The 26,938-nt window shown below is 48.6% G+C and overlaps 1 protein-coding gene across 3 annotated transcripts; it reads right to left on the bottom strand.

The window, feature by feature from the left end:
• Positions 1–35: 35 nt before the first annotated feature.
• spg11 (SPG11 vesicle trafficking associated, spatacsin) lies at positions 36–26,781 on the bottom strand. Of its 3 annotated transcripts, none has more exons than XM_061813480.1 (40): positions 26,401–26,764; positions 25,011–25,186; positions 22,561–22,788; positions 21,960–22,161; positions 21,249–21,386; positions 20,725–21,107; positions 19,207–19,352; positions 19,034–19,130; positions 17,044–17,199; positions 16,800–16,969; positions 16,325–16,501; positions 16,180–16,251; positions 15,701–15,828; positions 15,454–15,638; positions 15,057–15,252; positions 13,493–13,690; positions 12,786–12,892; positions 11,593–11,738; positions 10,215–10,379; positions 9,523–9,589; positions 9,280–9,442; positions 8,990–9,198; positions 8,818–8,926; positions 8,589–8,748; positions 8,292–8,513; positions 8,004–8,210; positions 7,310–7,417; positions 6,857–7,022; positions 6,561–6,775; positions 5,567–6,308; positions 4,056–4,204; positions 3,669–3,870; positions 3,455–3,589; positions 3,254–3,387; positions 2,916–3,035; positions 2,626–2,794; positions 1,762–1,841; positions 1,519–1,674; positions 1,300–1,451; positions 36–582 (listed from the first exon to the last, which is right to left on the bottom strand). In XM_061813480.1, exons 1-40 carry the CDS (start codon positions 26,604–26,606, stop codon positions 405–407), a joined length of 7,119 nt encoding a protein of 2,372 aa, XP_061669464.1. In that variant the 5' UTR covers positions 26,607–26,764; the 3' UTR covers positions 36–404. The 3 variants fall into 3 exon arrangements, with proteins under 3 accessions (XP_061669464.1, XP_061669465.1, XP_061669466.1); XM_061813481.1 differs by having other exon boundaries at positions 1,762–1,838; XM_061813482.1 differs by lacking the exons at positions 36–582; positions 1,300–1,451; positions 1,519–1,674; ... (3 more) ...; positions 3,254–3,387; positions 3,455–3,589 and having other exon boundaries at positions 3,733–3,870; positions 4,004–4,204; positions 26,401–26,781.
• Positions 26,782–26,938: the final 157 nt, after the last annotated feature.

The raw sequence follows: 26,938 nt of genomic DNA, 5'->3' as shown, positions 1-26,938 counted from the left end.
TCAACGCGCCCGAAGAAGAAAACGACACCCGACCGTGGAGTGACTCAACGCTTTCTGCCTTGTGGAAATTTATTTAAGAGACAAATAAAATCTGTTGAGCAATATTACACGTATTGTGTGATGTCATAGGCTATGACATCATAGACAGACAGTCTTGATCAGTGTGTTGAATGCCATCATAATGTATAATGCCATTAATGTACAATCCCGTACTCTGATATCGTTATCAGGGACTATGATGTCAGTGTCATGGACCGCTACAAAATTGGAGTAAGGAAGAAAAAAAATGTTATTGAAAAGAATTGGGGGGGAAAAAAAGGTGAATCCGCAGGTAACAAAATGTAAATATGTATACGAGTTCATAGTACGAGATCCGAGTGTCCGTTCGTGTAACGTTTGGGGCGTCAGTGGGCGCCAATGGCGTCGTTGAGGTAGCTGGAGGCGGCGGCGTCCTGCAGCAGCGCCTGCGTGACGTCGTCCAGCTGTCGCTGGTACGCCAGGCGGTAGCGCAGGTAAATGTCGTCGCAATACGTCAGCAGGCGGCGCACGTTTGCGCTCGCGCCGCAGGGGGCGCCGTCCAGCCTGAAATGCAAAAGTCAAGTCAGAAACGGTGAACCTCCTTCGAGTCCAGTGGGGGGGGTCGGGGCGGGGGCCAGGGATCCCAGTTTGAAAAACACTCTTTTAATCGCAATTTCACCTCATTTTGGATCCCCCCCCCCCATTTTTATTGTTTGGCTGGAACCAACGGACATTTTTCCGTGGAAAAACCTTATTGAGGCGATTTTCCTGCTCATTCAAGACATTTTTGTAAATTTAAAAAAAAAAAAAAAAAAAAGTCTTTTAATGGTCATAAAATATTGGCGGCGGCACGGTGGGCTCAGCTGGTAAAGTGTTGGCCTCACAGTTCTGCGGACCCGGGTTCGATCCTGGCCCCGCCTGTGTGGAGTTTACATGTTCTGCGTGGATTTTCTCCGGGCACTCCGGTTTCCTCCCACATCCCAAAAACATGCAACATTCATTGGACACGCTAAATTGTCCCAAGGTGTGATTTTGAGTGCGGTTGTTTGTCTCTATGTGGTCTGCGATTGGCTGGCGACCAGTTCAGGGTGTACCCCGCCTCCTGCCCCTTGACAGCTGGGATAGGCTCCAGCACTCCCCTTGTGAGGATAAGTGGCAAAGAAAATGGATGGATGAATAAAATATTGCAATATTTTCGCAATTTGCCGTTCTCTGTCCACTGTGCAGGACCTACAAAAATTTGTTCTGGCGGACTTCGCGTTTGTGCCAACATTGACTTACTTCTTAAAAATGTCCTCAAAGAGGCTCGAGGTCAGTGGGCGGAGTCTCCTCAGCTCATCCAGGTAGGCAAAGTCGGCGTTGAGGACCGTCTTCTGGTAGACCAGCTCCGCCCAGTCCGGACTATAGCCGTACGCCTCCGACAGCACCAACACCTTTAACGTGTGATGTCATCACGTCATGTGACGTCACGTGACAGACATCATGACGGCGGGCACCCACCTGGTAGCACCTGGGCAGCGCCGCGGCGGCGTCCATCATATCGGCGGGCTGCAGGTTGACCAAGCGGAGGGCGGAGCCATGATTGAGGAAGTGCAGCTGAAGCGTGACCAGCTTGGCCAATCGCACGCAGCGACTCGCCTGATGCACGCACGAGTCCTGTCACACACACACAAACATGCGGGCACAGAGTAAACGTGGCCGTCCGGCAGACAGGAAGTTGCCGATGGCGGCAGGGGTGATGACCTTGGTGAAGCTCTCTGCGGCATCCTTGAGCAGGGACAAAACTTTGAGCAGAGAACTTTTGAGCTCCGGCGACGACACTGCTGACGACATCAAGCACGCAAGTCAGCAAACAGGAAGTACATCCCATCTCGCACAGTCCGCATTTGCGCATTTTCTACTTCAGGACTCGGACGACTTCCTGTGATTGACGGAAACCATCAACTCGGCTCTTCACTACCAAATCCTGACGGAGAATGTTTGGCCATCCTTTGGCGATCTCAAGCCGAAGCGCACTCGGCTTCTGCGGCAGGACGACGATCTTGTGAATGGTTTGGAAAATACAAAATGACGGTTTTAGAGCGGCCTAGTCAAAAGTCCGGACTTCCATCCGCACCATGAAAATTTCAAACTGCTCTTTATGATTACTTGGGTTATCCTTGTCTGATGATCCGAAAGTGCAGAAACGATGCCAGAAAATAAGAATATGAGAAGGGGGTAAATACCCTTTTACGGCACTGAATAGTTATGCCTTGAAATACGAGTACACCCCAGTGATTTTTTTCATATACGAGCCGTCATTGGTCCAACTTCTTTTTTGCTTTGACTTGCGAGCGCAAACTTGAGTCAGGAGCGGCGGCAGTAAGCTCAACTCAAGTCAACTCACTTGACAATAAGCAGCAGTTTTAGTAAGTGGCGTCAATCGCAGCTTGTATGTTATTATTATTCTACTAGTTGCAACATGGTTGCCATCTTGGAAAATTTAGCTATGGGCGGCCAGCATCTTTCAAGATGGAGGAAAATCAGTTGAGCTTTTTTTTTTTTTTTGGTGTGGAACAGCCGGCAACAGCGGAGGGAGGCGGGCTACCGCGGGCGTCGACATCTCACCCCAGGCCTGCGACTGGATGATCTTGAGCTGCGTCCTGGCCGCCATCTCGTGGTTCTCGCCGATCTCGCGCCTCATGCTGAAGCACAGCGCCACCATGTTGTGCTTCTCGCTGTCCGCCGGCAGGCATCGCTTGATGTAGTCCAGCAGCGCCGTCTTCAGCCCGGAACTCTGCGCGGGGGGGACATCGGGCGTCAGCCTCGGATGCATGCGAGTGTGTGTGTCTGCGAGTGAGGATGTGTATAAGGGATATACATGCATGAGTGTGTATTAACGCGGTTATTTTGAGCACCTGTCCCCTGTCCATGTCCGTCTTCTTCCTCAGCAGCATCTCAAAGCGATGGTTCTGATGCAACAGGTCGAATACGTACGTCATCTCGTTGTATCTGCCAATTCCCGTCAGCATGCGCACCTGAACGCACCATTGTTTGCTTCAGTTTCTATGGCAACAGCGGACAAGTCCAACATTCGCTGTTTTTCACAGCAGTGGAAGCATCAGACTTCAGTGGTGAGTTCAACATCGACAGCGGCAGTTGGAAATGACAGCTTTCGTGGTGTGTGGAACCACACACAGCACGTGCGCAGGTTTTAAGACACTTAAACAGGACAGGAAGTGAGGTCAGCGCTCACCAAGAGGCCGTAGTGCTCGCCGGGCGCCAAGTAGGCGTGGCTTAAGTGCCTGGCGGCCTGCAGGACTCTGACGATTCCTTCCATGTTACACGTCACGCTGAAGCAGTCGTGGGCCGCGATCAGCAACTCCACAACTACGCGACACGACAACGTGAGTGACCGACACACGAGTCCACGCAATCGCTGCAGTGTGTGTCGTACTGCAGCCGAGGTCCCGCAGCGGCACGCTTTTCAGCTTTTCCAGGACTTTGAGTCCGACCAGGTTCGGATCCTCGCACAGAGTAATCAGCTGGACCAGCGAGTCCCGAGCCTCCGCCGGGCGGAACGCTTGCCTCTCTGAGCACACACATACAGACACAAGACCGCGGAACCGCATGAGCGTCGCAGGGACGTCCATTCCGTTGCGGCCGCGTACCGGTTTGGCGGGCGTGCTGCTCCTGCTTGGCGCGCACCAACGCGGCCGCCACCATCTCGGCCACGGCGTCGGCGGAGAAACTCTGAGCTCGGATGAACATTTGAGCGTTCCGGAAGCCTTCGGGATGATCGCGCAGGAGAAGCTTCTCCAGAACGCGGCCGGGATCCTCGTTGCTCAGCTCGCTGAAGGAACACTGCAGCTCCTGTCCGCATTCGCGCACAAAAATATATCACCACACACACACACACACACAATGAAAAAGACACACATACAGACACAAAAAAATACTTTAAGACAAACATACACACAAAACTGTGTCAAGACTGAAGAGTTACCCATGAGAAAATTTGATTGATTGATTGATTAATAGATGATGCTGACGTCCACCTTGGAGAGCTGGTAGAGGCTGAGGACTTGTTTGCAGTCGTTGTTGCCATGGCGACACTGCTCGGCCATCTTCTGCAAGTGGACGGCGACGTCGTCTTCGGGGAGAGGAGGAAGCAGCACGAAGGACGACAAGCTGCTCACAGACGGCGCTGGCGAGACAAAAACACATTCTGATGACAATGCTAACGTGCTAGCATGGCGATCGAGGCGGATGTGGATAATGGCAAAAGAATTGCAGTTAGCAAGTGAGCCTGGTGCACCTTCACATCTCAAACTCCCCGCGGCCTCCTTATTGGACAATCAACATTTCAACTACTACCCTAATTTCCGGCCTACAAGTTGCCGACTTTTTTCACACTGCGGTGATGCGGTGCTAGCGTTAGCGCGACGCTAGCATTAGCACACCTGGTTAGGAGCCTACCGTGGCTCCTAACCAGGTGCGCTATGAAGGCCGGGAATTACTGTACGTTTGATGGTCATCAACCCATGAAAACTAATGAAAGCATCTTTCAGGTAGTTCAGCTAATGAAAAGTAGTTGCAGATGGTCAACAACTCAGGAAAACGAGTTGGAGGCGATTAAAAAAAATTAAATTAGTCGCAGACATTTGGAAACTGATGAAAACAAGTTATACGTGTTACCAAGTCTTGAATCTAGTTGTATGCAGTTGGAAACTTACGGATAACGTACAAAAACTTGTCGCAGGCAGTCGCCAATTTGTCCAAAGTAGTAAGTTGTGAAAACTAGTTGCATATGGACATTGACTAATAAGAACTAGTTGCAGTTGACATCTAATTACGCACGATTAAGCAAATTAAAACTAGTTGCCGGCGGTCTGCAACTAATAAAAAGTAGTGACAGGCGGTCCACTAATGAAAACTAGTTGGGGATGGTCAGCAATTTGCACAACTGGTGACAGGTGGTAAACAACTAGTTGAAAACTAGTTCGCTTGGAAATGTATACAAAGTAATTATGCGTGTTCAAATCGCTTGAGCTGGTCAACTACTCACGAAAAAAAAACTAGTTGCATATGGTCAATAACTATTGAAAACGAGTTGCAAGTGGCAAAAAATGGATAAAAACTAGTTGCAGATGGTCAGCAACTCAGAATTATTGCCGGTAGTCAAATCATGAAAACTAGTTGCAGGTGGTCAACAACCAATGAAAACTAATTGCAGATGGACATTGACTAATAAGAACTAGTTGCAGTTGACATCTAATTACGCACAATTAAGCAAATTAAAACAAGTTGCGGGCGGTCTGCAACTAATAAAAAGCAGTGACAGGTGGTCAACTAATGAAAACTAGTTGGGGATTGTCAGCAACTCAAGAGAATTATTGCCGGTAGTGAAATCATGAAAACTAGTTGCAGGTGGTCGACAACCAATGAAAACTAGTTGCTGGTGGGAAGGAAGGGATGGAAACTAACAAAAAATTAAATATGACATCTATTTGCAGATGGTAGCCCGATCATGAACACCAGATACAGGTACTGAGAGTATTTTCCTTACAGGCGTGAAGGAGTCTCCTGGGCGGGACTTCGGGATCATCCGGCGTCAGAGGCGTCTGCAGCGTCTGGGGTCCGAGTTCTCCGGACGCCAAGGCTCTGCAGCGCAGAAGCAGCCAGAGGTCAGGATGGTAGAGCGAGAAGTATCGGCAGGCGCGGCTGACTTCGTGGACGCTTCCCGCGTCCAACGCCTCATCCAGCAGTAGCGCCAGTGTCTTCTTCTCCGCCGGCTGCAAGAGCGGATCCACGTCCACGTGTTCCTCGGCCGGACCGGGAAGTCCTTCCGGGCTGAGGAGCGTGTCCGTACGTAGCTCCGGAATGTCACAGAAGGAAAAGTCCTTCATGAAAAGGTCGTACGCGTTGACATCTGGCGGAAGGAGGTTGAAGACGCTATCCGTGCGGATGGCGGCCACTAGGGTGTGCTGTCGTACGCGGCCCACCCAGAGCCTCTTCTCGAGGTCCTGGATCCGCTCCACCGGAACCGGCCGGCGCAGCGACAGCCAGCGGGCGGCCGCGGCGAGCAGCAGGCAGCCTTCCCGCACCGCCAGCAGCTCCGACTGAAAGTCCGAAGCTGTCGACGACTCGGACAGCGCGCGGTCCGCCTGGGACAGGAAAAAGCGGGAAGCCGAATCGGGGTCCACGCGCTCGACCTCGAGCTGGCGGTGGCACTTCCTCCAAAAGCACACGCGACTCTCCGGCCGGGACCACTGACGCTTGGAACGCTGAAGCGCCAGCTCCTGGGCCAGCTTCACGGGCACACAACCGAGGAAGCACGTTTTACAATCAAAACATTGCACACATACACACAGGAAGTAGAAACATTTGCCAGAAAATATGGCGAGATAGGAAATGGAACATGGGTCACACAAGAAGGAGAAACATGTTAAGAAAAGAAGAAGAAATATGAAAGAAAACAAAAATATGACCAGACAGGAAATAGAAAATAATAGGAATAGGAAATAACGAGCAGACAGGAAGTGTACGGACGATGTTGCCACCTGACACATGAGCAGCCGTTGTACAGGAAGTTGCGCCACCGTGGCGACGCTTTGTGCTCGTGCGTAGAATCCTCTCGCCTGCAAAGCGTCGACGGTGGCCTGCAACTCCTCCTGCTGGATGGAGGCCGAATTACATTGCAGCAACCTGGGAGACACGGCCACTCCCGAACCCTGCAGGAGGTCACTCAGCCGACTCAGCTTCCGGAAGTCCGGACCTGGACGCGCGCACACGGTGAAGCCAAAACCTGCTCCCGAGCCTCTTGTGTCGTGTTATGATGTTATGTGTGTCCTCTCACCGTTGTCCTTGTTCATCATGTCCACGTCAGCCAAGACCTGCAGGAGGCGCCGCAGCTCAAAGTGTGAGCGCGCACAGTGACACAGGTGCAAGAGTAAAAACCACGCCTCACTACACAGCCACTGGAGCAGCAGACCGCCGGGGGGCGCTTCGCCGCTGATGCTCAGCTGAACAACGGAGAAAGAGGGAGGAGAAAAAGGAGATGATGAAGACGAGGAGCCACGGAGAGGAGGAATGATGAAGATTAATAGAGAGCGATGGAGATGAAGTGTGAAGAGTGAAAAAGAAAAGATCATGATGAGGAGTGGTGATCAAGTGTGATGAAGAGTCATGAAGATGAGGGGTGACCAGGAGTGATGATGAAGATGGAGAACAATAACGATGAAGATGAGGCAAGCTGCAGCGCTGAGGTGTGTTTTGTGTCTGTGTGTGTGTGTGTGTGTTGTTTACTGACGCTGGTGATGTTCGTATGGAAGTTTTGGAGTTTGACTTTGGCCTTGGTGAAGTTTTTGTGGTCGCAGCACAGCAGGAACATGCTGAGCACGTCCAGCAGGGGGCAGTCCTACCAGCGAGACAACAACAAAAAGCATCAGCAGGAGTTAGCGCCCAAGACGTGGCGCAGAAACAACAAAAATAAAAAAATTCCCCCAAAAACACGACAGAAGCAGCGCAAATGGTGCTTGACACTCAACCTGGAAGAGAAAATTCCTTAAAGAACAATCCATCCAACCATTTTCTTTGCCCCTTATCCTCACTAGGGTCGTGGGGAGTGCTGGATCCTATCCCAGCTGTCAAAGGGGCACACCCTTAACTGGTTGCCAGCCAATCGCAGGGCACATTGAGACAAATAGCCACACTCACAATCACACCTTTGGGCAATTTAGTGTCCAATTAATGGTGCATGTTTTTGGAACGAGGGAGGAAACCGGAGTGCCCGGAGAACGTGCAAACTCCACACAGGTGGGGCCGGGATCGAACCCGGGTCCTCAGAACTGTGAGGCCAACGCTTTTACCAGCTGAACCGCCGTGCTGCCTTAAAGAACAATATAAATTAAAAAAAAAAAGAACATTTGGTAATATTTTTAAACTGCCTTTTCATACACACACACATACGCGCGTAAAAAAAAAAAAACAGCAGTGGTGTTTACTCTCATGAAGAGTCGGAACCCCCGCAGGAGGGTTTGGGCCCCCGGCAGGCCCCGGCCCAGGAGGCTCCTCCAGATGATTGACAGGTGGTGCAGGCCCCACTGATGGGGCTCAGCGGGTGCCGACAGGCGGGCGGTGAGTTCCCGGGCGCTGACGTTGTCGATGACGGTGAGAAGCCACACGCAGAGGCACGGCACGAGCGCAGCTTCCTGTCGATCGACACGCCCGCGCTAAGTGATCTGGCGCATGCTAGCGGTTTTAGCTTTGACGGTGGGCGGAGATCAGGTCACCTGCACACAGGCAGCAAGCACGGCCAATGAGGGGCTGCGATGCGTCAACGCCTCCTGCAGCAGGTAACTGCTAGGCTCCGCCTCCTCCTGACTCCGCAGCAACAACTGGAAGAGGCCCCGGGGGGACGCCGGCGCCCCCGAGGAGTAGAACGGCAGCTCGCCGAACGCCACGTGAAGGTGGTCCTGGAGGGTGGGGCTAAACTGAGACACCAGAGAGCCAACCTGTACAGGAAGTAGAAACAGGGTAAGCCAGGAAGTGGAATGGCACAGGAAGTAGAAACGCGGTGGTCACGCCACCTGCTGTGCCGTGAAGTGATGAAGCTGCACGAACAGCAGGAAATTGAGGAAGTGTCCGTCGCGCGCACAGTGGGCGGGATAAACGCCGCTGAGCGGAAGTCCGTGAAGACGACAAAACTCCACCGGCAACGACCAGTCCTGAGCCGCCTCCCACGAACATCTGACCACACAAAAGAAACACCACCGCGATGATGACGACGTGACAAACGACAATGACGAAGATGCTCACCTGTTGACATCTTTGACTTCCAGGCTGTCAATCACAGCAGCTTCCAGGTAGCCAATCAGCTCCTCAGCTGCTCCCGGCTCCGCCTCCACCAGCTCGACCCCTTTGGACACTTGACGACACGGCGTGCGTTTTTACCAGCTACTTTGCGAGCGAGCGTGATCGGCGCGTTTACCCAGTGTGTGCAAAGTGTGTGTGTGTCCACAGTGCGCTCGCTTGACTTTCCAGTGCGTCCAGACGGCCTTGATGACCTTGACGTCCACTCGGATTTGGTGGCTGCTGAGGCCGAGAAGCTCACAGAAGCAAACTGCGGCCGACACCGCCGACGGCGAGTTGAAACTCTGCACGGCCAAAACGTGCACCCGCCGCCGGGCCTGCTGCAGACTAATACGCACGCAACACAAACGCACAAGCTCGAAACCTGATCTCGGCAGCGGCTTTGAGCGCGCGCGGTTCGCGCCTCACGTGTGGCCGACGCGGCGGCAGCCGATCAGCTGCTGGAGCACGAAGGTGGCAAAGGCGACGGCCGGACGGCCGTGTCGCAGGTAGTACAGGAAGTCCAGCCGCTCCACCAGCGCGAAGGCGTCCACCAGGTGCGGGCTGGAGAAGTGAGGTAGCTCCGTCGTTTCTACGGCAACACGGAACACGCAAATTCAGCCGGCCGTCCCCCGATCGGGGGAGGGGGTGGCGGTGTGCCAGTCGACCTACCGGAGGAGTTCAGAGAGTTGGCCGCCTGCCAGCCGAACAGTCGGCAAGGGTCCAGAGGATGCAGTCCCTGCAGCCACCACATGGAGGCAACATTTTTGAATGATTATCACTCCAATATACAAAGGGAAATTCTGAAAGAAATATATGAAATTGGGGCTGCACAGACATTGCCCAATGTAAATGTGTTTCAACTGCAAGCACAAACTACTGGCACATCATTTTGAAATCAATTCTCTCTGTCGTGGATTTCCATTAATATTCCACGAGATAAAAAAAGGACTTCACTCGATTGGCCAAAGTGACAATTTGTGGCCAAAAAAAAAGGAATACAGAAAAAATGGGAATTAGAATTAGGTTTGATGTCTTTCCCAGGAACACGAGCTTCTTCCCAGAAGATCATCCCTTGCACTGAACTCACAGTAAAGCCAACATTTTAATCCATCGATCAATTTTCTTTGCTGCTCATCCTCACGAGGGTCGCGGGGAATGCTGGGAGTTTTTGCACTCTTCGTTTCCTTCACCAGAAACAGCAATTTGGGATGTCCTGTTCCTCTAGACAACCTGCTCCCTGCATTTGCTTTCTCAAGAGTCCGGGAATTCTACCTTTGTTATTTTTTGTGAATTCAAATTTTGAGCACATGACCCCGATTTTGTGGCCACATTTTTGTCTTGTCTTTGTTCTCCTGGCCCACCTGCAGGAGGTGGTACACGGACACATCTGCGAAGGGGCCGGGCCCTCGCGGTCCTGCCGGGAACAGCGCCGCCTTCAGTTTGGGGTACGCCGTCAGCGCCATCTTCATCAGCTGAGGGTCCACTGAGCACTCCGCCAGGGAACGGTTCTCACCCTGGACCACCGCCTGCCAAACAGCGAGCAGACCACAGCTCTGTCAAAGGGGTACAAGGTCAGGGTGTATGAGGAATAAAGTAGAACCTCGGTTCTCGACCGCAATCTGTTCCGGAAGGCGGTTCGAGAAGTGATTTGTTGGAAAATCGAGTTGATATTTCCCATTACAATGAATGGAAAAATAAACAATGCGTTCCAAGCCTAAAAAAATTAGGCTTTTTGTTTAAAATATTTTTTAGATTTTAGAAATACATGCAAAGTTGAAATACTTCATATAATAAAATAATTTAAGAAATGTATTAATTTCTTTTGCTTAAAATCTATGCTTTAGTAGTAGAGTAGGATAGGCTGGGAGTACATTGCCGTATCTTTAGAGACTCGAGCCCCAGCCTTGTAAACTTTTTTTATTCACAAAAGTGCTGAATAATTTTAAAGCAGCAATAATGAGGGGGGGGAAGCAAAAATTATTACTTTTTTATTTTTTTTATTTTTTTTACAAAAAGTAACATACAAAAATATTAACTCGTAACTCGAGTTAACAAAATCTTTGAAACAATCCCCAGCTAACTGTTGTTCGTTTTTGAAACTTTTCAACTTCCTCCAAAATCTGTGGCCTCTGCTTGCTCCTTTAGCAACATGACTCGCGTCCTTGCGTTTCAGAATGGTGCTGATCGTCAATTTCGCCGTGCCATACTCCTTCGATAGCTCAGAAAGACGCACACCAGACTCGTATTTGGCTATCAATTCTTTCTTAAAGTTGACAGTTTTACGCACAACCTTCCTTTTTTCAGCACCGGCACCTTTACTACTTCCACTTGTCTTCTTTGGAGCCATGATTGGGGGTTAATAGTTCTAAATAGGAAGAAGAAACAGTCACTACCGGGATACGTCTGAGTACAGAGGCTGCGTTATTGAGAATAACAAAGCGCATCGTGGGTGGGTCAGCTGGTTGCGCCGCATGCGTTATGTTATTTCTGTTTTTTTTTTTTTTTTGCAGTGCGTTCGAATTCACAATAACAAAGAGCGTCGTGGGTCAGTTGGTCGGGCCACGTGCGAAATGTTATTTACGGGTTTGTTCGTAGCGTTCGAGTACCGGATTTTTGTTTGAAATCAGAATTAAAAAAAAAAAAATATATATCTTACAATTTTGGTTCAAAAACGGCGACGAAAGTCATTGCAAAACCTGCGCGTCATAAACTGTCGGGTGTCGTGGGCAGAAAACTGACCCGGTCGATGCCCCCCGGGGCAAACATGATGGTGGCGAGGGCGAGCAGGCTGTGACCCTCCAGAAGAAGAGAACTGAGCGACGGCGGGCTCCCCGGTAGGACGACTTGAGCGCAAGTCAGACTGGCCTGGTAGACCAACGCCGGCTCTGAAGGATACACAGGAAGTAGAAGAAGAGAATAACTGTCATTAGATGCTCATGTGGGGAAAGAGGCGGGTCTTGGGTTTATCATCATACCGTCCACAGCTTTCACAAAAATCTGGTCGACAATAAACGGCCAACAGATTGATCGTTCCACTGACAATGACTGACAAGAAAACGATGGGGGCAAAAAAAAAAAAAAAAGGCATAAAATTCTTTTTTTGGCGAGAGTTGACCTGTCAGGAGTATTTCAGGGAGACGATCTCCATCAACAAAAATTCGACGATCATGAAATTTGCCGCCCTTAACAAACCACTCGTGGGCAGCGTCCCATTTTTGGGACATCATGATTTTCACGCATTATATCCTTCAGTATGTGAAAACATTTACGTGTTTCAATCCGAAGCCATAACTTGGCATCAGGAGAGGCTAACTCATCGGTCAAAGTTAGCACAGAGGTATTTGCCTTTCCTTCCTGACCCAACATGGCTGCCTCGAGTACACGTGGAGCGTTTTACAAGAGAAGAAAGGGAGAAAGGTCAGTATGCAACCAAGTTTGTCTTCAAAATGCTAATACATCAGTATTATTAATGCGTAAGTGTCGTTCTAGAATAAGAATAAATTAAACATATCTTTAGTATGTACCACTTCACAGAACTGATACCGTCTCTGCCCGCGAGAGATTACATCTTTTTTGCCCTTTGTTTTATGCGTTTAACGAAAAAGAAGGATTATTTCCTTGCTTGAGGCCTGTTAGGAGACATTTATCTCAATAAGGCAAAAAAATTGCCACCCTGTAAATATTTGTATAATTGTTTAATGTAAATATTTACTTTGCCAGTCGCTTTATAGTGGGTGCCCCGAAATATTCTGCCTGCTTCTCACAAAAATTAAGTTAAGGCCACCGCAAAAAAAAAAAAAGTTAACCGGAAGCCCTTCTACGTGTATTTAACAACACAAATACTGTATCCCCGCGCAACAAGGTATATGTTGAGTGATATACAATACATCTATGTTTTTTTATGTACTGTATTTAGCTACGCGACGTCCTACCTGTCAGGTTAGTGGTGATCTCTTGCATATTCACGATCATCTCCGACCAAGGCTGCAAGTGAGTCGGGCCGCCGCTGGACAGCGCGGGACAGTTCCTGGGAGTCAACCTGCCCATAGACAACGCGTAAGACTTTGCTCCACAAGATAAATGAAGTGCAGTAGCTACCATGATATTGATAGGGGGGGCTGCAACCAGATGGAGCCACAGACCGGGGGCGAGTCACTTTAACGTGTTTTAAGACCAACTCTGCAGAAATAAAAACAATGAAAAATGTACTTCGCCGTTGTGCCATTTTAATGACTTTTGTTCTTGTAGAGTGAGCGGCGCTTTAAAAAAAGTGCAGGAGAATACTGGAAGTGGAAAATCTCCTTGCATGTTGAGTCCCCCCTCCCCAATTAATATGATATAACTTCAAAGTTCGGCCATCGGTGTAATGTGAAAGGGGCCCATCATGGCCGTTGGGCAGTCGGTGAGATTTACGGATCAGGTGTGTTCCGTACCGTCGCCTGGCTGTCGTCTGTAAGTAACCGAATCAAAACAAGCAATACGATGTTTCACCTTGATGGGGATCTGGACTTACTAGAGCCTCCGCAGATCCAAATTCTGACAAAGAACGGCCACATTTTGGGTTGCTCCCATTTTTTTAACTCGTATCGATGTTTTTTTTCCAGCATGAACTGGAACGTTTAAGCTCTGGCGAGCGCACCTGTAGTGCTCCAGGTAGGTGTAAAGGAGATACTGCAGCTGGCGCTCCAGACACCAACCGATGACCCGCGAATGGAAGTCCAGGGCGAGGTGCCGAGGGACGGGCGGCGGCGTTGACGTCATCAGACCGCCGCCCTGAGCTAGGCGCCACAAAAGTTGATCCAAGTCGGACAGCTCGTCGGGGATGAACACGGCCCGCCTGGGGGGTGGGGTAAATGGCGGCGTGAAAGCAGGAAAACAAGTTGGTCTAAAAGAGGTACAAACCAGTATGAAAGTGATAAAAAAAAAAAAAAAAAGTCAGTGTAAAAGGGGTACAAGTAAGCGTGAAAAGGGAACACGTTAGAGTGGAAGGGGTATACTTATGTATGTCAGTGTGAAAGGCTTACAAGTTAGCAGGAAAGGGCGACAGGTCATTTGAGAATGTTAAGTCAGTGTGAGGGAGGTGCATGTGTAAAAAAAGGTACACGTCAGTCAGCGTAAAATGAGTACAGTACACGTTTACGTGAAAGGGCTAAAACAAAGTGCAAACTGGTTATGTCGAAATGTAAAAGGAGTACATATCAGAGTGAAAGAGGTATACAGTGAGTACTCCGGTTCTCGAACAAATCAGTTTTCGAACGAAAATTGAGATTTTTTTCGCTTCCACGAGAATCGGTACACGAGCGCCCCCGAAAAACCAAAGAAATGACAAAACGCGTGCGGCCAGACCAGCTGACCCACGACGCCTTTGTTATTGTGTATAACGCAGCCTTTGTACGGTAGCTACATTTACCGATTCTTTTATCTTCCTTAACCCCCAAAGAAGTGACACTAGATAAATTCTTTGCAAAAAGAAAAGAAATTCCAGGGGGCGATTCACGCCCGTCGAAGAGATTTGAAAGTTGATAGTTTTGCATTGCTTTTTACTTGTGAACTTTAATAATGCTCTGTTCCATTAGCATTTCTGTTTTGTTTCAAAGATTTCGTTAACTCGAGTTCCAGTTAATGTTTACTTTTTGTAAAACTAAAAAACAAATTTTCTCTGGCCGCCCCCTCATTTTTGCTTGTTTAAAGTTATTCAGCACTTTTGTTATCACAAAAAGTTTACAAGGCAGGGGGCCGAGTTGCTACAAATACAGCAATGCACACCCAGCCTAGCCTACTCTACCACTAAAGCATACACTTCAGGCAACAAATAAATATATTTCCCAAATTATTTTACTATACAAAGTATTTAAACTATAGATGTATTTGTACTATGCAGTTTATGATCAGGAAAAGCTAAAAAAAAAAAGCTTTAAAATCCCAAATCTTTGGGCTTGGAACGGATTATTTCTTTTTCCATTGATTATAATGGGAAATATCGATTCGGTTTTCCAACAAATCACTTCTCGAACCGCTTTCTGGAACGGATTGTGGGTGAGAACCGAGGTTGTACTGTATGTCAATCTGAAAGGGGTACAAAACAGCGGGAAAGTGGTAGTAGCAAAAAAACAAAAGGACTATTCGGCATGTCGGCGTGCAGAAACCACGTAGGAAGTTTTGAACGTTTTTGGCCACATGATGGCGGCGAAAACGCGTCTCACCTGGCGAGCGTGTCCAGGATTTCCTCCCTGAGGAAGCGGCTGCTCAGCGTGCTGCTGTTGACCACTTCCGCCGTCAGCTTCGGCCACCGGGCGGCGCCGGAGGCCTCGCCGCTCTCCGTCCAGGACACCAGGGCGGCGCGGTTGTGGAACGAAGTCATGTGACACCACAGCACCGCACCGTCACACCAGCCCAACTCTAAACGTCACATCACGTTTCAATCCAGACAAAATTGTTGGTACCCCTCAGGTGACGAAAGATAAAAACCACAATGGTGACTTCAATTCAATCTTTTTAAGGGGCATAACCAATTTTTTTTAAATAATTCTGTTGAACCAAAATTCAAAACCACGTTTGATTTTCAGTCATTTACGCCACCATCAATGTTGGCTGTGCTACCGTAATGCTGCTGTCTGGACAACAAGATGGCCGCCCTGCTGCTCCGCTCCCAATTCATCACCCAATCCAGCCTCACTTCCTGCCACAGCCCCGCCTCTTCCTGCTCACTCGTGTTCCGTCCCAGCAATTCGTCCAGGACGTCGGCGCCCCCCGCTGCTTCCTCGTGCAGGACTAGCTGTAGCGGCCTGGACGACGGACAGCTGATGTCGCATCATCCTGGGGACCGCTCAACGGCGGGTATTGTCACCTGCGTCCCGAAGCGGCGTCTGCTTGACGGCGATGCGGTAGAGACGCCAAATTTATCGCCTCCTTGATGAACGCCACGCTGCTCAACTCCTCCTCAGAAAAGTAACGCCGTCTGCGCAGCTCGTCTCCCTGACGAAAGCCCGGAGTAGTCAAAAAGTAAATAAACGGGTAAATAACACCACTGATGAACATGTGACATCATAAACCGCACAGTGTAAAAGGGTCGAGGTCAGCTGAAAAGGGAAAGAAATACACGTCGTTGGTGTGAAAGGGGTTGATGACGGTGTAAATGGGTTCCGTGCCAGTGTGAAACAGTACACGTCTGCCTGAAAACAGTAAAACTCAGTGTGAGAGGGGCCTACGTCAGAGCGATCGGGTACAAGTCATGATAAAAGGCGTGCAAGTCGGTCTGAAACGGGGACGGTATGTCAGCGTGAAAGGGGGTACACGTCAGCACTAGACAGGAAGCAGGCGACTGACCACAAAGTCCCTGAGGTCCCTGTCGTGCGTGTAGATGCAGATGCGATGCAGTTCCTTCTTCACGTTGAAACCCTGTCAACAAAAAAAACACAAAAAAAAACCCGACACGAGTGTTGTTGGACGAGGACCTAAAACAGACGCCCACCATGTTGGTGAGGAGCGTGACGGCCGTCGGCAGGTCTCGTCCCTGCAGACACGAGTAGACCAGGCGGAGACCCGTCGCCCTCAGGGCCGGGAGACGGCCCTCGGGGAGGCCTCGCCGTCTGAACACCGCCTGGGCTCTGGGGATCTGATTGGTCAGGACCGACAGGCGGACCACTTCCTGTAAAAATGTGATAAGTCAGTTTGAAAGGGGGGAAAGTACAGCGGAAAAGTGTGATATGTCAGTGTGAAGGTGCAAATTCAACAATTGAAGCAACGTGATTACATATATATATATATATATATATATATATATATATCCCCCCCCCCCCCCCCCCCAAGATCTACTTTTCAAGCAGCCAGCCTCTCGCAATCGACCAGCGGGCCGGTGGGGGCCGGGCGGGAGTTTGAGGATGCACGCGAGCATCGCCGCGACTGCCGTAAATAGGGGGCCGAAACACGCGCAAAAGAGGCGTCACCTCTGTGCAAAGCCCGTCCCACTCGTCCTTCTCGTCCTCCTCCGCAGATGCTTGCTCTTTGTCGTCTTTGGCGCCCTGTGCAGGCCACGGGTATTTCCTCATGAAGGTCCTAAGCTCCGTCAGGTACTCGTTCAGGATGTCCACGCATCTGCGCACGTCGTCATCCTCATCTGCGCAAAACAAACACACACAATACTCAACGCTAATGTAGCATTGAGCTATTAGCGCACGCCTGCCGTCTTACAGCTCATGTGCGTTAGCATGTAGCGTATCTGCGCGTTGACGAAGCTCAGCGTCACGTTGAGCAGCTGCTCCGAGAACTGGCGGCTCTGCGCGTCGTTGCTCGATTCCCGGATGGCGGCGCACAGCAGATCCAAGGCGGGACATACCGTCTTTATGCCTGTGCGGGGGAAAACGTGCAAAAATTGTACGTAGGACTGAAGAATACTGGAGACCTTTTCATCATGAGTGTACAGTATAGAACTCGTGCACCTATGACATAAAATCCCGTGACTTTTGTTTACCTCGCCATATTGCCGGTCACGCTAAGCCTTGCTCAATGCTAAGTCAGTTGGAGATGAAGCGAAAATATGTCTTATAGCATGACAGCCAGAGTCTTGTCCGATACTGTCAGACACTTAGAAGGTGAAAACAAAAATTAGATAAACTCGGCACAGAGGACCCCTATTTAATGCCGAAGTCGATGTTTTCGCCGATAAGAAATTGGACTGTTAATTCGCTTCCGCTGGTCTTGGACAACTGGATGCACACATGGATCTGGAGAGTAAGTTGTCGAGATTTACACGGAAAAGTTTGAAAGTGTATAAAAGTCTGGACGCATACGAATACTTCGTTGCTGGATCTGTTCCCTTCAGGAATAAATCCAGCATGGTGACAGGTTGACGGCTCGTGAACGCGGAAGCGTGTTCGGCCACATGTTAACCTTGGCCGGAATCCATCAATGTTTTCCCCTAGTATTCAATACAAATACCAATATTTAAATAAATGACCCCTGGTTTTACACAAACTCTCATTCATTAACTATGATTGAAAAAAAAAAAAAAAAAAAAAAAAGAGGACGGAGTCATCTCCACGGAACGTACACGGAAGCGATTGCGGCCACACGTTAACCTACGTAAACCTCTGCAACAGTTTTTTCAATACGCAATGATCTCAAATGAGCCAATTTGGCATTATAAATACTTCTATGTAATTCCTATATGATGTGTGTTGTGGCAACACGTTAAACTTTGGTAAACCTCTCCATGACAGACTTTTTTTTTTTTTTTTTTTTTTTTTTACAAATGTGTATTGTTCTCAAATGAGTCCAATGCGTATTTAAATAAAGAAAATAAACCGCTGGGATAGGCTTCAGCCCCCGTACACGGAAGCGTGTTGTGGCCACACGTTAACCTACGTAAACATCACTTTGCCCGACTGTTAGTTTTCTTTTTTTAAATACGCATTGAACTCGTTTGAGAACAATGCATATTTAAAAAAAAAAATTAAAAAGTCTGTTGGGGAGAGATTTACCGAAGTTTAACGTGTGGCCACAACATGCTTCCGTGTACGTTGGAGACGACTCCCTGTCTGTTTTTTTTTTTCTTCAATGTATTGTTCTCAAATGAGCCAACTTGGCATTATAAATACTTCTTGGGAATTTGAGATTGACAGGAATAATTCCTGCTTGAAATGAAGCGATCATTACACAGGCGTGTGTGTATTTTCGTTGGGCACCTTCCATCACGTTTAATTTCCGAAATCCATCGATATTTTTTGGTCTTTTCAGCTGGTATTCCGTAGAATGAACTCTTTGAATATCTGTCTCGTCTGTTGTGAACACCAACAGCACAACAGGTGTCGGGTATTGTGAATATTCTCCGCTGGTTCAAAGTCTCCCACAATGTCGAGCAACTCTGTTTGACCGGCAATATGGCGCCGTGAAAATGGTTACGTCACGTGCACGAGCTCTGTAGGTACAATAAGTGCTAGGGTATTTCTGGGTGGCGGGAAAGTGATTGATTAACACTGATCTCAACTGTCTGAAATCATGAAAAAAATGTATTGTCTCATGTAGCGCTGTCAGATATAGCCCAATATGCTAAAAGTTTTTTTTTTTTTTCCCCTATTTTCTACCCAAACAAAAAAAATAATCAAGCAACAAATAAGTGGAATGGACGTCGTAAATTAGCATATTAGTCAAAAAGCTGTAAAGAAAAACATTTGGATCCTACGTTCTGTGAAGCTGGTGTTGCTGGGCGCCTTCAGAAGATCTTCTTTGCTCTTCAGGTAGAAGTCCACCGTGTCCAGCTGCCGGTTCTTAACTCCTGCCTGCACGGCGACAGCGACGCACAAAAAAAATGGACGACGCTGGCGCCGCCACGCCGACGCGGGCGCCGCCTCCTACCTTCAGCGAGTGGATGGGGATGGAGCAGCGCCCCCAATTGTTGAGGTGACAAAGCGCGTCCACGGTGGCCGCGCTGCCAAACATCATCAAGCTGCTCAGGAGGTCCTGCTGCGACACCGAGAACAGAACCTGGAACATCCCCGTCTCTGCGCAGAACATCGGAGAGGCGGCAAGCAGAAATTACAAATATTTTTCTTAAACATAATTGAAGCCCTTTTTTGCATTTATTGCATAGTCTTAATAAGCGGCTCACGTTCCATTAACTAGTACAGTTTTTCCTCACTAGTAAGACACCAAGATCGACTTTTCAAGCAGCCAGCCTCTCACGAGCTACCAACGACAGGGAGTGGGGATGGGGGGGGGGGATGATGATGATGATGCCGATGATGATGCTTCCAAACCGTTTTAAGGTTAATGTTATGTTGCCTCCTATATTTAAAATACAGAATTAGCTTTTTGTGTACTGTATCGTCTGTGCTTTCATCCTGGATCAGGCTGTGCCAAAGTGGAATTTTATAATGACACACCATCTCATCCTGCGCATTCTACTATGGCTTCGGACCAGACCTTTCCCACTCGGAAAAGAGAAAATCTCGTCCAGTTTAACAACTTTTTCTTCGATTATTCACATATTCCGACAGTCATTACATCTTAAAAACAACAGCATTTCTTTTTTAACTCTCTTCGTCTAGGTCGTTTTTGCTCTACGTTGCCCGGACAGTGTTGATAACTCAAGCAGCGGCGGTGGACACTGTCAGTATAAAACAGTACTGTACTGTAACATTTGTAATTATGAGTGTACGTCTTTAAGAGAGGAGGTGGGGGTGGGGGGATGTAAGGTAAACTAGGAAAAAGAGAGTGTGGCGGAGCAGCGGTCGTCAGAGAAAGTTCTGTGTGCTGCCTAAAAGAAACCAGCGGCTTCTTCTTTTCATTTTTTTACAGTACGTATGTGAATTGTGCCATTGGATGTAACAACCAGTCATCCCTCACTCATTGAATCACATTGCAAAATGCCACAAACTGAATAGCTGGAAGATATACTTTCATTCCATATACTTGAATTGGATTTATTTATTTTTTTGCACGCAACGCAGAATATCCGCAAAGAGATTGCATCAGCGGTGCACAATTGCGCACGCGTGCAGTTTAGAGGGAACAATGGCTAAGGTCTTTTTTTTTTTTTTGGCACGCCGTCCCGCGATCACCCAAGACTGCTTCGACCAGTCGATCGCGATTGACGGATTGAGCACCCCTGTGCTAAACTGTGCCCTCGTTGACATGTGTTTGCTATAGTGAAGCGCTACAGACATTAACTAGAAGAATACTACAGTAGTCCTACATTAGTGCAGTTTTGCCTTCCTACAGCAGTGACATGTAATTCTACTAGTTGGCCAAATTTGCCCCCGTTTAATGATTTTCTTGTCATTAGTCAGACAATCAGCACACTAGTAGAACGATGAGGCCACACTAGTAGAAGGATGGAGAATAAATGCTCAACGGGACTTCCCACAAACTCACTCTTGAGAAGCACAGCGTGATGTTTCTGCCCACACAATTCCACCACTGCCGCCGCCCTTTCTGCCCCCGCCCGGTGGTAGCTCACGTTGCCGGACCCCAAGTCCCACAGGACGGCGGTGGTCTGCGTGTTTGCGAGTGGCGCCAACACCAACATGGCGGAGAAGTCGCAGACGGACAGCAGGGACGGGACGGACGACTCCGGGACGGCCAAGGCGACGGCGGCTCCCCCGGGAGGGATTCGGGGGCGAGACAGGGGTGCGGCCGGGAGGGACTCGTGGCCCGGGAGCGACGAGGACCAGGAAGTGGTGACCGGTCGGAGCGCCGACCACGAGGAGGACTTCTGGGCCGCGTTAAACATGGACGTCAGGCGAGACCCCCAAGACCTGCAAAAGAGGGACAAACTATGCGTCCATTTTTCCGTCGCGTTTGCCCTCGTGGCGGTCACGATTGCGAGGCGGGACAACTAACCACGAGGGCACCGTACTGCCCTACCGAGCTAAAGAAAATAAATCTGAGCAGTTCACCGGTCGGCATTGAAGTCGCGTCCCAACGCGGCCAAGCTGCAGTTGGCGCTCGTCAAGTTGTCCTCGTCCGTCGGTCGCTGGGGTCTCAGGGGCGGGCGGGCGGGCGTGGCCTGACACAGCAGGTGCTCTGGGTTCTTCCTGGAAGAATTTTAACGACAATGACGGTGAGGATTATTACTGATGAATTAGTCATTCATTACTCATGATCGGCTAAACTACATAGAACAGATCTACAATCATTGATACTGTAAATCATGAACAATACATAAAAAGTACACAAATCAAGAAAAAATGCTGTGAAAAAGGTATAATCAATTCAAAAATATAGGCTATAAGAATGAAGACATAAATCCCATGAAAAGAAAAAAAAATATATATATATAATTTTGATTTTAAATACTGTAAATCATAAATAATGAGAATAATATAAAGCTATAACAAAATTACCTATTTTGAAAAGATACAATGAATATTAAAAAAATATATGACTATAAATATTCAAATATTAATTCATCAACTATGATGAAAAAAATTACGACAAAATTGAAAACATTGTATCTGTTAAAACTAGTTAATGACTTAATAATTTAAAACATGTACAGTGTATGTGACATAATATTAAATAATGGTAAAAACATTTTTTTAAATCATAAAAAAGATGAGAAAAAAGAAGAACAATATCATGATAATGATGATGTTAATAAACAATACCTGAAGTAGTGGTCAAGGTCAATGGCGGCGACGGCATTGTCGCGCGCCACGACGACGGCCGTGCTCACGTCGGCCGACACCTCCAGGAGGCGCAAGCGCGACCACGACGCGCCGGCCTCCCTCTCCTCTGCCGGGCCACCGCAAAGGTAGGCGGGAACGTCCACGAAGGCCAGCAGGACGCCGTCCGTGACGTCGTAGATGGCTGAACACCCAGTTAAGTAGATTCAACACCAATCTGCTCATTTTGTCGCTTTTTCGACGAACAGTCATTGAGGGGCTCAGATAAAATCGCTGACTTCTTTTGTAAATCAGCTCCTCTGTTTGCATCCAATTCATCGTACGAGACACCCTTGCTATTAATCTTGTTCACGAACAATTTTCATCTAGTATACACATTCGGCAAAACAGGTTACAGCACAAGGGACCGTGACGTAGCACTCGCAAACGTCTACGATCTCTTTTTTTTGTCTAAACACTAGATGTCACCGCAGATGCACCGAAGGGGAAAATATCCGATTTTTTTCGCTTTGTTTATGTATCCAAAACAGGGGTTAACTGTACAGTCATCGCCCTGGCAACGATGCCTACCCAATGAGGATACAGACGAGTCCGCTCTCGCTGAGGCTGAAGGCGAAGTGTTGTCGCACGCAGCAGTGCACGGCGGCTGCGGCGCCGCCGTCCGCCGGGCTCAGATCGCAGCAGCTCAGCGTCCGTGCGGCTTCCTGCCCGGGTGACCACTCGAGCCGCAGCAGCCGCTCGCCGTCCAGCAACACTTGGCACTGACCCGACGCGAATGACAGCACCCGCGCCGCCCGCGGGGCGCACACACCTACGGACGAGATCGTCACATGTGAAGTGCTAAGACGGCTGCACCTCCACCTCGCAGCATTGGCAAAATTTCAGACGAGAGTTGCAACAATTAATCCACCTTGAAGTTGCCCAAATCCTGCAAATTTCACCCTCTCAACATTAATCACAAATTTATCTTATTGTCCATTAAAGGGGAATAATTGTTTTTTGTGTGTTCAATCAAAATAAGACATTTTCCATCCATCCATTTTTTCAGCCGCTTATCCTCACGAGGGTCGCAGGGAGTGGCTGGAGCCTCTCCCAGCTGTCAACGGGCAGGAGGCGGGGCACACCCTGAACTGGTTGCCAGCCAATCGCAGGGCACATGGAGACAAAATTCGAATTAATGTTGCATGTTTTGGGCATGTGGGAGGAAACCGGAGTGCCCACCCGGAAAAAACCCATGCAGGGACGGTGAGAACATCCAAACTCCACACAGGCGGGGCCGGCATTGAACCCGTGTCCTCAGAACTGTGAGGCCAACGCTTTACCAGCTGAGACACCGTGCCCCCCAAGACATTTTCAAACATCTGATTTCACATTGGAAAACAACGATATACATTTTTACCTATTTTCTGACATGTTAGGCACCAAACCTGTGACCGAATTATCATAAATTCATGATTTTTGTCAATTGACCCCTCCGTAGAAATTGCGTGATCCACGTCGCTGACCAATCAGAGGCCAGAGATCTGCATAAACCACGCCCCTTGTTGTCGTCCGCCATAACCTCAGACAAAGTCACATGGTTCAGTAGAGCTTTTGTTGGCGTTTTATCGCGTATTTGGGTTCTTTAACAAGAGATATGGTTAAGAGGTGTAGTCACGGACTTTGTAATAGTGACGACAGGTATCCTAAAAGGCTAGTTGGTGGAGTTCCATTCGTACCCTTTCCAAAACCGAAGACCCAGTACGAAAAATGCCTTCGATGGATAAAACTTTGAGGAAGACCGCATGATCAACTGAATCCATCAACCGGAACAGATATGTTTGCACGAAGGTATGCCCTATATTTGATTTTCAATACAAACGTATCGTATAAATGAATTCAAAGTTCTTCGCTTGCATAACATAGCTACGTGTGAATGATTGTCACACTTGATCTGTGTTGAGCGATATTTTGCGATGATCGGACTGCACAAACGTGTCTCTGTTCGGCGGCTACCGAGCAAAGCTAAACCGGACTAGCGAGTCCTTAAAGCCTTCGACGTGCACCGAGACACCAAGACTGAAGGAAGGATGTTTGAGGACACTAAAGTAGTGATTGTCGTACTCGGTCGGGACTTGCGTAGGTTCGGCACTAATTCAAGAATAATTATTGAGGGGAGCGCGTGATGTTACGCAAAGAAAACGAGAGAAACAACTCGTAAATCAAGCCTTCCTTCTTCTTTTCCTTCATACGGCGGTTCACAAACGGCTATACAGATTCTGCACACAAGTGTGATAGGTAACACGAAAATAGGAAACTGTCAATGACGAATTCGTCTTTGGGTTATAATATATTATATTATGTGGCTTCTCGGTCTTCCTCTGACTCCGGAAAGATCTCGCGCTAGTATCAATGGTTTCTCCGTCGATATGCATGTAAATACCATTGAAATACCCCTCGCTGAAATACTTGAAGCGCTGCTGTCTGCTCTTCAACGATATTTCACTATTCCCTAAGAATGCTAATGAGAAATCAGATGGTAAATCGGACAATTTCGCTCTAGTCTTTTCTTCCTGCGCCGCCATTTTTGCTAATTGTTTGTCTGAGGTTACACACGTGGGGTGACGTAACTTCAGGAGGTCTGGTTAAGTGCCCTGTACGGAGGGGTCAATTGAAATAATTTTTCCAGAAAGAGAGGGAAACTTTTGATTGCTACTTTGCAGATTTTCAACCATCGCTTCTGGAACATAACCAATGATGAACGAGGGACTACTGTACTTGTTTTTTTTTTTCACTTTTCAATGCAAAAGAAAAGATAGGCTCCAAGAAAAAAAAAAGAATCTGCGATAAGATGACTTTGTGATACCCAAACACGAATATGTGGGGGTTCAGTGTACACCGCTGAAACTGTAATGACCTCATAAATATGTAGTGACCATAGATACACATCAAAATAATCACTTATCAACAATTCAAGAGACGGACGGCCTTCGGGAGCGTAACTTGTCGATAATTGATGTGGTGGACCGGACTGGACCGGCACGGAGTACTCACCCTCATCCTGCAGGAGGCGCTGCACAGGGCACTCGCCAGCTGGGCGAACTGAGAGCGACGTTCCACTCCGGGCGTCCACCTCCAACATCATCAGCTGGCAATTGGAACCCACAGCCAGCAGGCGCTTGGTTCCGCCTCCTCCAGCCCGAGCGATCACAGACTCCTCCCAGGTAAAGCTACGAGAAGAAATAGCCATCTATCCATTTTCTGAGCCGCTTATCCTCACAAGGGTCGCGGGCGAGCCGGCGCTTATCCCAGCTATCTTCAGGGAGGAGGCGGGGTCCACCCTGAAGTGGTTGTCAGCCAATCACAGAGCACATGGAGAGGGCATTACCAATCACACTTTTAGGGCCAATTTAGAGTCTCCGTGTCCATGAATGCATGTTTTTGGGATGCGGGAGGAAAGCGGTGTGCCCGGAGAAAAGCCACGCAGGCACGGGGAGAACGTGCAAACTCCACACAGCCAGGGCCAGGATTCGAACCCCGGTCCTCGGAACTGTGAGGCAGACGCTCTAAATCAGTCACGTGCCTCCCAGGAAGAGACAACGCACTTCTGATAATTGATGTCAAATATCCTGTCGGTTACAAGAGTACCACTATTTTATGATTTTTAAAGAACGTATGTAAAAATAAATGAAATAAAAACAAATAAGTGCACATGTGGAAGAATAGTGACGCGACTGGTTATGAGTGTTGGCCTCACAGGTCTGTGGACTGGGGTTCAAATCCCGGCCCCGCTTATGTGGAGCTTGCATGTTCTCCATGTGCCTGGGTGGCTTTTCTCCGGGTGCTTCGCTTTCCTCCCCCAAAACATGCATGGTAGGTTAATGGAAGGCTCTTAAATTCCCCGTAGTTGTGTGTGTGTGAGACTGAATGGTTGTTTGCGTCCATGTGCCCTGCGGTCGGCTGGCAACCTGTTCAGGGTGTACCCCATTCCCTGCCCAAAGATAGCTGGGATTGGCTCCACCGCTCCCAGTTGGGAACCTCACATCAGACGGCCCATAATGGATAGGTTTCCAATTCCGCCATCTTGTGTGTCGTAGAGGTCAAAGAACACAGGTGATAGTTTTTTTTCTATCGTTAATTTATCCGATTGGTCTCAGGGTGGTGGTGACACACAAGATGGCGGAATTGGACACCTTGGCATACCTGACCTGAAGGGATCCAAACAAAAATTTAGTAGCAGTTGTTTAAAGAATTAGAATTACACCAACATCTAGTCTAATTTCCGTTAGCCTGTGTCAACCATTTCAGATTGCATGTTAACATTTCGCAAGCGGATTTGGCTCTCTGTTGCGAGCCAGAGTGAGCAAAGGGTTAACCCTAACTTTTGCAGGAATACCTTTGTGCAAGTTTCAGTGCGTTTGAATAATAATTGAAGCGCACTCACTCCTGGTAGAGTCCGTCCAGCAGAACCGGAGCAGCCTCCTCCTCGGCCGGGTCCCACAACACCAGCGTCCCGTCGAGCTCCAGGCAGCCGAGCCAAGTGCCGCCGGGGGCCAGTTGAGCCTTGACCACGTCGGCGACCTCGCGCCAGTGCCGCTTGCCCGGCAGAAGAACCACCTCTAGGGCGGACGCCAAGGAGGTCTCTGCCATCTGGTCCCCAGGAGGAGGTTTCCTTCTACTTGGTGGACAACACCCCGAAACTCACGAGAAACCGTCGAGTGGTGCCGCAAACGGGAGACATGCTCACGTCTGCTTTGTGGTAAACAACCGCTCGGGACGACCGGTCACGTGATACGTCCAGACGTCAGATGACTGCGTCTGACCAATGACAGGTCAAGCAAGGGAGACCCACTCAATCAAAAGACGATGTCGGTTTTATCTTTTATTTATATTGTACGATTATGCGAAAGGCACTCCATTATTTGCAGCGTGCCTCGATTAAGTGGTTTCATATAAAAATTGGTAAAATACTATAAGCGTCC

This window comes from Syngnathoides biaculeatus, chromosome 3 (genome assembly GCF_019802595.1).
Source record: "Syngnathoides biaculeatus isolate LvHL_M chromosome 3, ASM1980259v1, whole genome shotgun sequence".
Taxonomy (NCBI): Eukaryota; Metazoa; Chordata; class Actinopteri; order Syngnathiformes; family Syngnathidae; genus Syngnathoides; species Syngnathoides biaculeatus.
This window is presented reverse-complemented; position numbering and strand designations above follow the sequence as displayed.